Below are 14,729 nucleotides of genomic sequence, written 5' to 3'. Positions count from 1 at the left end.
ACCGAGCGGTGCCGCGCAGCGCCGAGCACGGCGGGGCCGGGCCGGGACCCCCCGGGGCGCCTCGCTCGGGGCCGGGCCCGGCCGCGGCGCTCGCGGCGACCCTTGCGGTATGCGGCCGCCTTTGGCAGAGGCACATGAAGGATTTCATTGAGTGTGAAGACAGAGAGCAGAGACAGAAAGCAGAAGGAGGCGGCTGCAGCCTTTGTAGTCGGGGAGGAATGCGGAAATGTTGAAGCACTATGTCAAACTTTTTTTGAAACGGGGTCAAGTCACATTCAGCCAGCGTGGGAAAGCAAGGGAAAAAAAAAAAAAAAAAAAAAAAAAAAAAAAAAAAAAAAAAAAAAAAAAAAAAGTTGAGGAGAGGGGAAAGAAAAAAAAAAAAAAAAAAAAAAAAAGCAAGCTGCCGCTATGCTCGCAGGCTGAGCAGAGGCCGGCAGAGCGAGCGGGGCGAGCAGCGCAGCCGGGGCACGGCAGCCCGAGGCCGGTGCCCGAGCCCCGCGGCGGGGCGGCTGCGGGCGCGTCGCAGCAGCGGCGGCGGCTCCCCGGGGGCCGCCGGCCGCGTTTATTTTTTTTTAATTTTTTTTTTTTTTTTTTTTTTCTTTTCGTCGGCGTTTTCGTTTTCCCCGGGCAGCGTGGGGGCGGGAGGAGAGGGCTGGGGGACGAGTGGGAGCTGCCTTCTGCGCCAAGGTGCAGCCCGGCGGCGGCGGGAGGATGCGAGCCGAGGGCGGCCGGGCGGCGGAGCAGCAGCAGCAGCAGCAGCAACACCACCAGCAGCAGCAGCAGGAGCAGCAGCAGCAGCAGCAGCTACCTGTGTGGCCCGGGCGGCCGCTGCCGGGACCTGCCGGAGACATCGCCATGTGAAGGGGCAGACCCCGGGCCGGCTCTCCACCCCGCCTCGCTCAATGGGAGGTTTGTTTTAGGGAGGACTCACCCCCTCCCTCCCCAGCCCCCCCTCCTCCAACCCCCCCCCAACAAGGGCTGAGGATTATTTGGGGAGCTGGTGGCGGTGGAGGCGGCCGTAGCGCACAGCAGGTAACGCGGGGCGCCCATGTGCTCCGCACAGCCGGCCCGGCGCCCCGGCCCCCACGCCGCGCCCCCCCTCGCCCCCCCACGGACGCCTCCTTTCGGGGGCCGGGGGTCGCCAAACCCTCTTTCTCCCCCCCCAGGGGGCCGGTGTGGGGGGCCGGCGGGGACGGGGGGCTGCCCACCCGGGGAGCCGGGGTTGGGGGGGGTCCCCTTGTCGCCCCCCCGAGAAGCGAAGCCCTATGCCCTGGGGGGGGGAGAAGCGTGGGGACGCGGCTCCCCCGCGTGTCCCCGCCGCGTGTGGGGGGCGGCCGCGGAGGGCGAGCTGCGTGTCGCGGCCGGGGGGTGCGGAGCAGGGGAAGGGGCTGAGGCGGGGGGCGCCCCCCGTGGTGCCCGGGGTGGTGGCGGGGGGACACGAGCGGTAATTTTGCAGCGGGCTCCGTGGCCGCCCGGAGCCAGGCCCGCCGCCCCCGCGGCCACGCACACGCGCGACGCGGTGCCCGCCGCCGGGGGGCGCCTCGTGGCGGCGGCGGGGAGCGGCTGGGCCGGGGCCGGGGGCCGGGGGTCGCGGGCAGGTGTCCCCCCGCCGGGGGGCAGCGCCCGGGGAGCGGGGGTGCTGCGGAGGCTGCGGGGCAGGGCACGCCGCAGGGTGCAGAGGAGGGCACGGGAGGGGGGGGGGGGGGGGGGGGGCTGTCCTGGGTTAGTGCTCGGTGGCTTCTGAAAGGTGGGAGATGAGCGTGAAGGTGAAAAAAGTGGTGAAAATAGCTGTAGGTTCAAGGTAGGGGATGCCCAGCTGAGGTGTCTGGGGGGCTTTGAGCCTAGCACGGTACAATACGGTGTAGGGGAGGGTTACAGCCCCAAAAGTCCCAATATCAATATATTAAAAAGAGGCAAGGAGTAAAGGAGAGCGCTGGCAGAGAGCTGCTGTGAGGGGAGAGGATTTGCCACTGGTCATGGTGTAGCTGCATGGATGAAACTGGATGCAGAGGGAGGCAGTTCAGCCGTCCCATCTCGTGCACTAGGCAGCAGACCATGAGACCACGCTGTTCCTGAAGACCATCTTCCATCACGCAGCCAGCCCCACAGCAATCAGCAAGGAACTGCCACTCACATGTCCCATGGCAGCAGCATCCAAAGCTAAATCCCATGCATGATCACAGGTTTCGTGAATATACCGCAGCATGCAATGCTCCGAAACATTAGTATCATGTTATATATGTACGTATTTCTCCTCCCACGAGGCAGGAACTTGTCTCTTGCAATGTCTTCATGCAGTGCTTAGCACAGCGGAGAGCAGATCAAGGCTGGAACCTCTTAGAGCTATCACTTACAATAAGTCACGGTACCATGGCACGGGGTGTATTTCAAGGACTCCTCTATGCGATGTCCAAGGAACCTTGGAGTCCTGCATTCCTGCCATACACCCCTGGACGTAGCTTGCTGTCACATGTGTGTAGGTAGCTCCCCCATCCACCTCCTCCGTGTCCCCCAGGGCCACATTCAGCCCATTGCTCAGGAAAATCCCAGAGCACGTGGTTGCTCTGTGGCTGTGCGTTGTAGCTTTCTGGGCAGAGCACGATAACCACCCAGCACAGTATCAGCCGTGCAGTAATGCTGATCCCGTGGCAGCCTGGTGGTTCCACATCTTCCTTTGCACCACGTTTTTGCTGCGCACGGAGCTGTCTATTTCATTAGCTTAATTTTCTCTGTAAAGTAAACTAAAGCACAATGGCAGCATGTTCTAACTCCTCTTTGTTGCTTGCTTGCTCCTCCAGATCTAACTGGCCTCACCCAGACAATGCTCCCAAAGACTGTATGATAATTTCTGGCGGCTGCAAGAGGAGGCACATCGGGGCCCGTGCAGCAAAGGAACGGGACCGGGGGGCCAAGAACTTCCTCCTGCCCACGTGGCAGGGCTTCCAGGTGCGTGGCAGACCCGCAGCACGAGCCAAGTGCTAACCTTCAGAAAGCCAGCAGGGACGGAGGGTTGCCCTAGGCACCCCGGGCACGGGAGGAAGAGGAGCAGCAGCAGCATGGATAAGGACAGCACAAACCTGGCTGACCAGCAGTATGAGTGTGTGGCCGAGATCGGCGAAGGAGCCTACGGGAAGGTGTTCAAAGCCCGGGACTTGAAGAACGGAGGTCGCTTCGTGGCACTGAAGCGGGTGCGGGTGCAGACCAGCGAGGAGGGGATGCCGCTGTCCACCATCCGAGAGGTGGCAGTTCTGAGGCACCTGGAGACGTTCGAGCACCCCAACGTGGTCAGGTGAGGGAGCGGGGCATGCGGCCTGCCCAGCGGGGTCCCCGTGTCGCTGTGTGCGTGAGGCGAGTTGGGGTACATGCATGGACTGGGCGCCGGTCTGGGTTTGTGGCTGGAGCGAGTGCTCAGACGTGTACACGACGTGTGGTTTGGGGTTTCAGCAGGCCGTGGTGCTGCCTGCCAGACCTCACCTCATCCCTGTGCATTGCCTCCCACACACACAAACACCCATCTCCAGAGGCATAGGTGTGTGACTTAAGTGCTTGGGTGGATGGGCAAGGAGCCACACATACACTATTTCCTCAGGCGTGAGGGAGAATGAAAAAACCAACGACTCTTTTTGTCCCAGGTATTAGCTCTGCCAGCTGCAGCTGATCTCTAGCAGCCCTATTCATTATCAAAACAGCAATGATTACGAGAGTGTTAGTGGAATGTGTGTTCCACCTTTTTAGATACTTTTAGGGAGGTTGTAGATTATCACGTTAAAGAGAAGCAACAGCCTAAGACTTCAAGCTTTGCAGGAGGCCTCACGACTGAATGCTGTTTGTTAGTAATTTCACCGAGTGCTGCTGACGGTGCTACCAAGAGTACAGGAGGACAAAATGCAGGCCTTGCTCTCAAAATGGGGACAATGGCACCAGAATTTCCCTCCTGCTGGTAGCATAAGCCCTGAATAAATGCCCCGTGTTCTTGGGCAGGTTCTCCCAGTGCTAAGGCTGGCCCTGCCACAAGCTTTCGCTTTGCTGTAGCTGGAAACCACCAGCAGCCAATTTGGTCAATAACCATTATTCTGGCTGGCACCTAGCGATGCCAGGGGCGTAAATTTCAAAAGTAGGTGCATCCAAGTGTGGGCAACATATCACATCTGGTCACTCAATCAGGTGACTTGGTTTACAGAGGAGCACACCCAACATCCTTTCTTGGCAACAGAGATAACTGAGAGTTCTTTAAATCTCTGAAATCCAGTTCAATAATTTTGGAGAGTAAGTATGGAGTAAGTAAGGTGCCCAGGTGCCCAGATATTTACATACTTGAAAACTGATATTTACATACTTGAAAAGCCTTGTTTGGCTTTTGCCCCAGGCCGCATTTTGGACACAAGAGCTCGCAATGTGATATGTAGGGGTGTTTGGGACCTTGGCTACGCACCTTCTTCTACAAACAGGCAGGGAATGTAAGAAGCAGTTTCAAACACTCTCTCTTCTGAAACGGGAGGAATGCTATTTTAAAAGTCACCTCTGTTGTGCATATTTTTAATCTGTAGAGCAGATGAAGCTCTGAGTAGCACTTCAGAGTGGTTGAAATCGTGTCCTTGTAATGAGAGATTATTTGAAAATACTTGAATGTCTCAGTTCCATTACAGAAGGTGGTAGAAGAGGTTGTAATCTACTGAGATTAAAGGTCTATTTTTATGTTATGTAAATATATTCAGAGAAGGAAATACTATAAATGAAGATCTGCAGTTTTATGCAGCTGACCTAGCGGTACTTGATGTCGGAACATATTTTGCTCACAAAAATGTTCATTGTTTGTACATGCAGTCTGGAAACTGGTATCATGGCCAGGTTAGCAAGTAAAAATAATGGCAAATGCATTGTCTGCATACTGGATTAGAAGGTAGAGCATTTTCAGAGCACTGGGATAGCCACGCAAATATTTGAAGTCAGATTTTTTTGCGAAGGGGACATCTAGTTATCTTCTGAATTTTACAGGCAACTAGCCCGAGACAAATGAGTGAGCAATGCAAATCTCATGTCAAATCTGTTATCTCTGAGTAAGGCATGTGTGATCTATGAGTCGTTCAATGCAAACCAACAGTCATTCTGTGAGTCAAAATTTAGACACACTGCATGCAGTTGAGCCGCATATGACCTGTGCTGCTGAGCAAGCGTGGTTTTGGTGCTCTGGCATCAGCTGACAGCATCAGCAGAAGCCACAGGCCACATCTTGTCATGCCCAATGCAGATGGTAGGGTTGGGCTAGCCAGGGAAGACCATAAGGAGCTCAGCCCAGGGTTGTTCTGTCTGCATAACTGGTGCTGAACATGAAGAACAGTTCGGGAAGGAGAATACCCAGCTCTTGCTAGGTGGAGGTGTAGCTCCGAGGTTTTGTTGGTCATGGAGCCTCGACACGGGACCAGCTGAGCTACTGCAGCCTGAGATTGGCATGGCAGCCTTAGAGTCCCTTCCTTTGAAATCCTGAGAAATGCATAGTGTCAAAACTGGTTTCTAGTGCTTGGCACTGGGGATGGAAGAGGATTTTCTCCATAAAGTAGAAATGTCTAAATAGCATAGAATAATTTTAAACAAAATATTTATCATATTTTTCCATGCTACTTCTTGCTAATTATGAGAGGTTTTGTTCCTCATCCCTTCTATCCAAGTCTCTTGTTTCCATATTCATACCATGCAGTGATGCATTTGTCACAGCACAGTTGCTTTTACAGGAATTAGATAATGAAATTAGATAAGACTTGATGGCAGAATAAAGCAGAGAGAGGTGTGAGATGAGAAGTGAAAGGAAGTCTAATCTTCAGCAGAAAAGTGATGGTAGTGTAAGTCTCTGGACTGTTAACTGTAAAGGGAGTAAGGCCTGGTGGACTGACCAAAAATTTTGAAAGACTGTCAAAAATAGCGTACAGAAAGGCATGGGAAAAATATAGTAAAAAGGACGATCACTTCGCGCTTAAAATATTCTCCTGTTCACATTTGCCCTTGTGGAAAGGTCAGGACACCTTACGCTATTCTATTTACCTTCACAAAACAAAGCAAAAAATAGCCAGTCTTCAAGAGTAAACGGTTGTGTGAATTGATCTAAAATGAGGAATGTTGCGTGAAGTGTCCCTAGTAACTGGGAGAATGATTAAGGTGCTCCTCCAGCTCACCTTTCAGATGGGAAGATGTAATGCTTTATTAAAACCTTACTGTATACAGTAGTTAAGTCTAGCAAAAATTGGTCCAGCGCGTATGTAGCTTAGTTCTGTTCTGTTTGGGAAGAAATGAAATATACGTAGACAAAGGACAGGCTTTGCCAGGAATAAATGACATATTAGATTCAGGAAATTCCTGTGTGTAAAACTGGGAGTATTCCCTGCTGTAATATATCTGTAAATTTTTTTCTTGTGATTATATTCCTAAATCCAGTAATATATTGTGTTCATTTTATATCTCTCCTGTTGGTAATTAGATGAATAATTTTTCCCTAATGTTAATCATCCATCAAACTGTGAATTTGCACCCTAGGAAGGTGATATACAAGACAGAATACTGTAATTCTTGCAGTGCTCATTTTCTGACACACTCACACACATATATATAGTCAGAAATCTTGCCATTCAGGATTGCAACTACCATATAATAAGGAATTCAAAATCTTATTTCTCTCCTTTCAATTAACTTGCAGAATAGGTGGCCTAGGAAACTGATTTCTGTTCAACAGAATGATCCACCTAGCTGGGACTGTAACTCCATTCTTCAGACTTTTTGCTAAATGGGAAACCTGATAATGAAGAGTAATTGGACAATTATCCCGTGTTCAAATTTTTATGTTGTTTTACAACCATTGAAGTATAAATGACAGTGTAGGCAGCGCTCTGTGGTGCAGCAATACCATCATGTTGCTTTTTCCTGAAGTTTGCAGTCCATGAACCGTGCCTCTTACCTTTTGGTTTGCACTTGAATGCTTTATGGAGCCCATCAGCTGCTTTCCTTGGCAAGGACACCTGAGCATAGAGGAACAAGGATGGTGCATGCCTGACACCCCAACCCCGTTTGCCCAGATGCAAAGACCATCACTTGACTCTGCTCAAAGTTCCCAGAAGTGTGCAATGGTTTGGTGCTTAAAATTGCATTATACTAATATAGGAGGTGTCTTTTTCATAACAGTGTCTTAAAATTCCCCATCTAACCTGAGGCAGAGAGCATTCAGAACGTACCTGAAAGAAGTCATCGATGCATAGCCAAGATTTTGCGAGGCAATTTGAACTTGTAGTTGTTTTGCTTGTTTTGTTTGTCAAACTGAAATCATACGGGAACATACAGTGGGAGAGGAATTTCAAAATTCAGTAGCAAAGTTTGTTTCTCTTTCCAGTTTGTGGTGATGCTGATATTGGCTGCTGGCTTTATTACTGTGCTGTTAAGAAGCTGAAAGGATGATGTTCTCAAAATCATTGAGATGTTTCATCCTATGAAGTGTAATATTTCTATTTTAGGGGATGTTTGTCTTCAGTGAATTCTGCTTCCTTCCTTACTTCCTTTTTCTGCCAAGCTAAAGTTAAACTTTTAGTGTATGACATCATTCCTACAGATCAACAGCATGCAATACAATATATTTTTGTGTAGCACCACTCCTATGGCATCTGACAGGCCCAAGGATAGAAAGAAGTGGATAACTTCACATTGCTAGGTACAGGGGGTTTATCTTGCATGCAGAAAGAGTAAAATAAGATGCAGAAACGGGGTGAAGCAAAAGAAACAGAACTGGAAACTTAGAAATTGCCAAGGTTAAAGGAATTAATGCGGCAGATTAGTCTCAACTGAGGTGGATGAGTAATGGGAAGGAAAAACTGAATGAGCCTCGGTTCAGTTTTAGACTAACACAAACAGGATGGTCTTCAAGGCAAGATGAGAGGACGGGAAATGCCTTGGCGAGAGAGAGACATTTCCAGGCTAGAGAGCAGCCAGAGATGTCCCTGCACTGTCCTGCCCCAGCGAGGAGGACACTGCGACGGAGCTGGAGACAGAGGGACGGCTCACCTGGGCAAAGGACTTCTCCGATGGCAAGAGGGCAAGGGGAACAAAGTGGCTGATACTGAACAGGGTTTGACAGGAGGTAGGATTTGGAGAAGTTTCTTAAATTGGCAGAGGACATTGTGAAATGGCTGTGCATGAATGCTGGCCTGTCATCATCTGTTTGCAGCCCTACAGTACACAGAATAAGGGAAAATCAGTGATATTCTTCCTGTCTATATGAATTGTTTATTAGTAATGGATGTGATGATTTAGTTTGAACACATGGCCTGCCAGAAACAGGACAAGATAAGAGTATGTCAGGAAGGAAGGGTTGAATATGGAAGAGCCTTTTAAGCCTTAGGAAATTCTCTGGAGAGAATACAAGCTTTCTTCAAAAAGTATTTTATCTTACTCTGAATCTAAGCTTTTTATAAAAAACATGTTTCCAGTCTTTGTGTGAGTAAATGTTAGTCATTTTAGATCATGTACAGCGCTCCCTTCCTTCTCTAAATCAGTGGAGGGTTGTGTCTGTAATGTTCCTGGAGAGACAGACCTAGTCTTGCTGGGTCCTGCCCAGGATGAAAAACCATCTCATCCCACCACAGCTGCTGCTGGTGCCAGCCTGCTACCGCCAGAGAGAGGCATCCGTCCCCTGGGAACCTGGAGTGGGGTCCTGGAGCCAGTGCTGGCCACAACAGGGGCCAGGTAGATTGCCTGGGACTTTCAGGTTTGTGTCATGATACCCTGGTGCCTGCTGAAATGTGGAAGAGAGCAGAGGGTGCAAGCAGTGCGTTCTTTCCCAGAGTTTGGAGGAAAGTAGGCTGTTGGCTGTGACTTAGCAAAGTACCGAGTGAGTTGTTCAGGTACCCTCAGTGGGATTTAAGTAATTGTTCAAAGTTTAGCAGATACGTAAGTACACTATCAAACAGAAAAAGATATGATATTAAGTGTACACTGATTATTAAAATGCTTTTCTAAATAGAGTTCAGGCTCAAAGCAGTGACTGGCACAATATACATAAGAATACAAATCATAGCTATTGATTCTTATTCATATATTGCATTATTTCTAGAGATTTTTTTCTTTTGGAAGTTAAAAAAGTCATGCAGAATAAATAACATAATTATCCAGAAAGAGCAGAGATGTTTTGTACAGCAACATGAATTTGGCATCAAGTGCTTAAGTTATTTGTCTTTGAGTTGCTTAGTAATTCTTAGTTGACTTAATTCTGCTCTGAAGTTTTAAAATTGTTTTACAAAACTTCATAACCAAAGTAACATAGAAGTTGCTGTACCTTCCAAAGCATTTCAGCTGTATATAGAGCATTTGGGTTTTACGCTGTGTGTGAAATCTAGTTGTTTTCCAGTTTTGCTGAACAAGTGGATTCGTAATGATCATAATGATCATAAGATAACTGTGCCCCTATACACAAGTCACCAAGCTACATGTTTTCATTCAAAAGAGAGGAAATTTCTCCTGCTATATCAGTTCTACATGTATTTTTCATATATTCTGAAAAAAAATATTTTAAATTGCAAGTGCATTTAACAGCTCTATCTTTAAACTCTAGAGCATGTTACTAATAAGCAAGCTGCTTTGGAATTTTCCAAGGGGTGTGACATAACAGACTTTGATGTTTTCCATTTGGGAAACCTCTCTTGGGAGGGTTTAGATGAGAAGGTCATCAAAGAGTGGAAATGTGACAGTAGACTTCCATAACTGTTTCAAAATACTGATTGCATGCAAACTTTTGTATTAATTTTCCTGTTTATTTATTTACCCATATCCTTGGAAAATTTGTTCCATCCTTAGAAAATGTTCACAAGGAAATGTTCCTTTAAATAATCTTTTTAAAATCAAGCCTTAAAATTTTAACAAGTCAGTGACAGGCAGAATGAAGAAGGTACTATATGAGTAATAAGAGACTCCTATGTGATGCTTCAAATGTATTTTTAGGGTTGTAGAATAATATGGATCTCTACACGAAGAAGGATCTCACATAATTCTAGGACCAGGTGATGTTTTCAGATACGTAAATACAGAGCGTACTGGAATATGCCAATTTGCTGGTATTGGTAGGGTTGCTTTGGGGTAGATTTCTCATGACACACCTAGAAAACAATTTAGAAACTTAGCAAAGTGTCACATACTGTTTTAAAAGCATTCGTATGAACACTGATATCACTCTGGATGATCATTAACAGGTAACTGATCTTCTCTAAGCAAAACAAAATAAAAAATAATTCAGATATGAATTGATCTTTGCAGGAATTTCCCATATTTAGTGACTGAAAAGTCAGTTCTAACAAAGATGAATCATACTGAGTTTAAATGAAACTTATCAAGTTTGGACTTTTGCAACATTAGTCAGTACAAAATGTTACATGTTGTGATAGAGACAGAGAAAGGAAGTGAGAAATAGGATGGAAAAGTCTATGTGGTGTTTTTTCTCTCTCATGTGAAGCTTTGGCTAGGCATTTAATATCTGTTTGAAGTATGGTCACTATGATAAATCACCCAAGGTGGCTGTTGCTGTTTAACAATTTCAGAGAATTCCCTTCTCTCTGAAATCAATTAATTATAAACTGGAAATTTCAGTACTTTGTTCATTGTTTCTCAAGTGAGCATATTTCTGGGAGCTTTCTGTGAATGTAATTCCTAGCTGCACTGATGCTTTTGTTTCTCTTCATCTGTGGAGCCAGCACTCTACTGTAAGGATAGAATTCTATCACTATTTTTTTTTTTCACATTTGATGTGGTATTTTGCATACAGCTGCAGAGTAGACAGTTACCTTTGAAAAGAACATTTGGCTGGTTTAATTTGATTAGAGCAAACCACCTCAATCATTTCTGAACTAAGACCGTTTTCATTTTAACTTGGCAGTAGGAGTTGGGAATGTACTGGCGGTACTTAGATGTTTGGGGGAGTACCAGTTTGGATACACAGCTAACACTGAAATGAAACAAACCTAGAGGGCTTTGCCCACTCTGCCCCTTCCCCATGAAAAAGGAGGGTTGTGCAGCCAGTGAATATTGCATTTAACATTATTATGACAAGGGATTTTGAATGTTTCTACAGAAATTGAAAATCTTTAGCTGGCTAGAATGCATAGTCATACATTTAAAAATAAAATAAAGTAAAATAAACAACACGTGATATCAAAAACAGATATAGGATATGAAAGTCTTCTATTTACAGCAAACTTAAAAATCCCTAGCAACAGTATTCTGAGTAAAGCTATAATAAAATCCAACATGTAAAATATGGTGGATTTCTCATAGCTAAATTGTATCCCTTCTATTAAATCTTAGCAAAATTCCTCCTGTCTGTCATTCTTTGGGCTTTGGTTTGTACTCATCTCATCATATAAATACATTGTGATTTTTTGTGTATGTGTGCATGTTGCAAGTTAAAGATTAAATCAGATTATTCAGACTTACAGTATTCTGTATTATATGTGATTTTTTGCTTTTCAGTTGCCCTCAGTGGTGATCAAATCATTTTCCTAGAAAAACCCTTGTGGCTGTCTAGGATATCAATGTGTCTCATAAGAAATGACAGCCCTTTAATAAATTATAGCTGGATGGCATTCTCCAGAAAAGAGGATTATGATCTTTAAGTGCTCTGACTAAGCAGTAGTAGATCATCATATACAGAATATGTTAATCAGAAGCTTACAGTTAAAGGAACATTCTCAGGTTATTCTTGTGTTTATGTTCTGAAAAAAAAAAAAAAAAGCAGATAGTTAAATGTTCATCCATGTGAGCAGCCTAATGTTCAGCAGCAATGGGAGAATTGCACACACATCTTATAGCCAACTCAAAAAGGCAGTTATAAATTTAAGGATTGAGTTTCTGCAGGTGAATTTAATTTATACTAGCTCTGGTTATTGAAATGATAAATTCCTAATGTTAAGATGAACAAATATATATTAGGACAGGAAGTCTGTGCAGAGGTTTCCCACCAAGTATGCACAGTTGAGACTTTACTGATCAGATTTTAGAAGTCAGAGCAATGGATTTTATCTAACTGTCCTGGGGTATAAAAAGAATTGTTTCTTTGGGAGTTTTTTCACTTATACAGGCTCAGAGAGTTTCTCTTGATCTGTTTCACTCCTCCCAGTGACATTCCCTTTGAGGACCACAGACAATTCCCTCTGCCTTAGTATGTACATTCTGAAATACCTGATTCCTATCTCTGCATGGTCACCTGAGCAAATTATACAGTGTTGCACTTAGTCCAGAACTCCAGGTTACATTGCAGATACAGTCATTTAAATGCTATGTACATTTCCTTACTTCAAGAGGAAATGCTTCTCTATCTACAATTCTGTCTGCTTTGTGATTGCTGTACATTGCATTGAAAGTTTATGTCTAGCTTGTTACTAGCTAGCACAGCACCAGAACCTTCAATATCGATTTCCGTGTTTCTTCCAGACAGTGAAAGTTAAAGCCCTGCATTATTTTTCTCAACTAGGAAGTAGGTCATAAAGTGAATCTCATTTTGCTAATTTTATCTAGCATCACACTTTGTTTACATTTGTCATCTTTATGACATAGAGATTGAGCAGCATCTGCAATTTTAATTAGTGTGTTGTTTATCCTTAGATAACCTTCTAGATCAATAATGGAGATAGGCCTACCCACCAATCTTTGTGGTTTCCTCTTAGACATCTCTAATCAATTTGTTGCCTTACTGTTTGTCTCTGTCTTATGTAAACTGCTGAGCAACAAGTTTTGTTCAAAGCAATAATACCCATAACTCGACAGGTTTGAATCAATGACTCTAGTCTGTAAATTAGTATTAAATGTCTCATTAGGCTCGGCATTCTTGGAAAGGCCTGGACAAGTCAGTGCTTCTTGAGAAATGAATACCTGTATTTCTTCATTGCACTGAGTCCCATTCATCACGTTGCCTTTATGTTTGTAACTTCATTTAAAAAAAAAAAGAAAGAAAGAAAGAAAAAAAAAAAGGTAGAGAGTTGACTGGCACTATTTACGTCTATGCTGCTTATTATTCATTTTATCTCTCTTCTTGCTTTTTAATGCTTTTTAATTTTCTTAGGTCCAGTTAAAACATCGATTAGGGACGTTAAACAAAAGCAAAGCTTTACGCACTAGTGAAAAAAATATGAATTCCAAGAACTTGGAACTGAACTGTAGGAGAGCCAACAGACCACAGCAGTACAATAGCAGGAGAGTTGCACAGGACAGTCAGGTAACCTATTTGATTGAAAATTAAAGTATTTGTGGCTAACGATAAAACCCAGATAGGTGAATAACGCTGATGAGGGAGTCTCTTTAAAAGACATTTTAAGTATAATAGAATGTCCCAAACCAATAGGGTACTGTGATGTTTGTAAGAAAATACATATCAAAGACTGTTTGGTTTCCAGTAACCCAAAGTTGAGAGTGGACAAGTTAGTTCTATAGAAACAAAAGTCATAAAGAGCAAACATAAATGTTCTCTAGATCAGTGAAAGAATGTTGAGCCCATAATTCTTGAAGAAGTTTAAGTTTATTAAAGCAGTAACAAAGTCAATTTCAATGACTGTTCATAACAAAATGAACAAACAGGACAAGGTTTAAAGACAAAACTTACAAACTCCTTCAATGAAGCAGCTGTTTCTGGAGTACAAGGAAGAGAGCACCGACTGTGTAGTCTGAAGCAACTTACAATAATTGATTTAGGAGATTCTTATAGTCAAGGCAGAAAGTCACAGGAGCAACAATAATTAAATCTGATATTCTGGGGACAGGCATGGTTCCCAAACTTGTTATAGTACCAATAGGCTTCAGAAAGGAGAGATTAAGAAACAGAAGATAAGCAGAAATCCATCAGTTGAAAGGGTATGAAAATGCATGGATTTTGCACGGCAGGTACTTAAATAAAGATCTGTAGCTGCCCATTTTGTCAGTAGGACATTTACCTCTCCCTGCTATGATGCTCTGTGCAGCTACTGGAAATCCTACCTACTGCTTTGGATCTGTAGCCTCTTCTGGGTGCTACCGAGACACTTTACATAGATGTAACTCTTGGTTCCTGCGGTTCTGCAAAGGGGTGAGTGGTATTGAAGGGAAGAACCAAATTTTCTTCTTCCTTTTCATGTCTCTGCTCCCGTATATCAAGTTGGAGGCACAGAAGGTACACATAGCCACAAATTAAAAAAAATAAATAAATAAATAAAAAAAAAAAAAACAGGAATATAATGTAAGAATTGTGAGCAGACGTCTAGCTTTAACCATCCAAATATTAAATGCATACTCCAACCTAGCCATGCAGATTCTCTCCATGGTGAGTGCAGAGAGTAAATGTGCTTTCTGAGAGTAATTCATCCCCCTCAGCCTCTGTACCTACCCTGGAGCTGAATGGATTGCCGTCTGGAAACTGCTTGCTGTCTCTTGTTGACCACAGAGTCCAGGTGACTCACGCAGAGTGGACATCAACTGGAGCCTGCTGAAGCTACATGAGATACGTGCCAGTCAAAAGTTTGAAGGTGGAAAGTGGAAACACGGGTAGGGATTTTGCACAGCAAATAAGAGAATTTACAAAAACAAATAGGAAATCGTTTTGTGGGTGGGGGAACAAAAATCTAGCATTGAAATCAGAGTGCACTTGAACTGTCAAATTAGGGGAGAAATAAGAAGTATTACAGGGGACCTTATTTTTTTACTGAAGTCTGGTATATGTATTGTTGATAAGGGTTTGTACAGGA

At 44.6% G+C, this 14,729-nt stretch overlaps 1 protein-coding gene across 3 annotated transcripts in view; it reads left to right on the top strand.

Annotated features, from left to right (window-relative positions):
• Positions 1–344: 344 nt before the first annotated feature.
• The window catches only part of CDK6 (cyclin dependent kinase 6), a 140,811-nt gene continuing 126,426 nt past the window's right edge, over positions 345–14,729 (top strand). Inside the window, exons 1-2 of one of the 3 annotated variants that reach the window (XM_068673958.1) lie at positions 345–909; positions 2,799–3,289. In XM_068673958.1, the coding sequence (XP_068530059.1) occupies positions 3,057–3,289 (233 nt within the window). In that variant the 5' untranslated portion in view covers positions 345–909; positions 2,799–3,056. Of the gene's footprint in view, positions 1,033–2,798; positions 3,290–14,729 lie in introns of all 3 variants that reach the window. The other 2 variants (XM_068673955.1, XM_068673956.1) reach the window with 2 other exon arrangements.

This window comes from Anas acuta, chromosome 2 (assembly GCF_963932015.1).
Source record: "Anas acuta chromosome 2, bAnaAcu1.1, whole genome shotgun sequence".
NCBI lineage: Eukaryota > Metazoa > Chordata > Aves > Anseriformes > Anatidae > Anas > Anas acuta.
The sequence above is the reverse complement of the archived record's forward strand: the minus strand, read 5'-3'. Positions and strand labels throughout refer to the sequence as shown.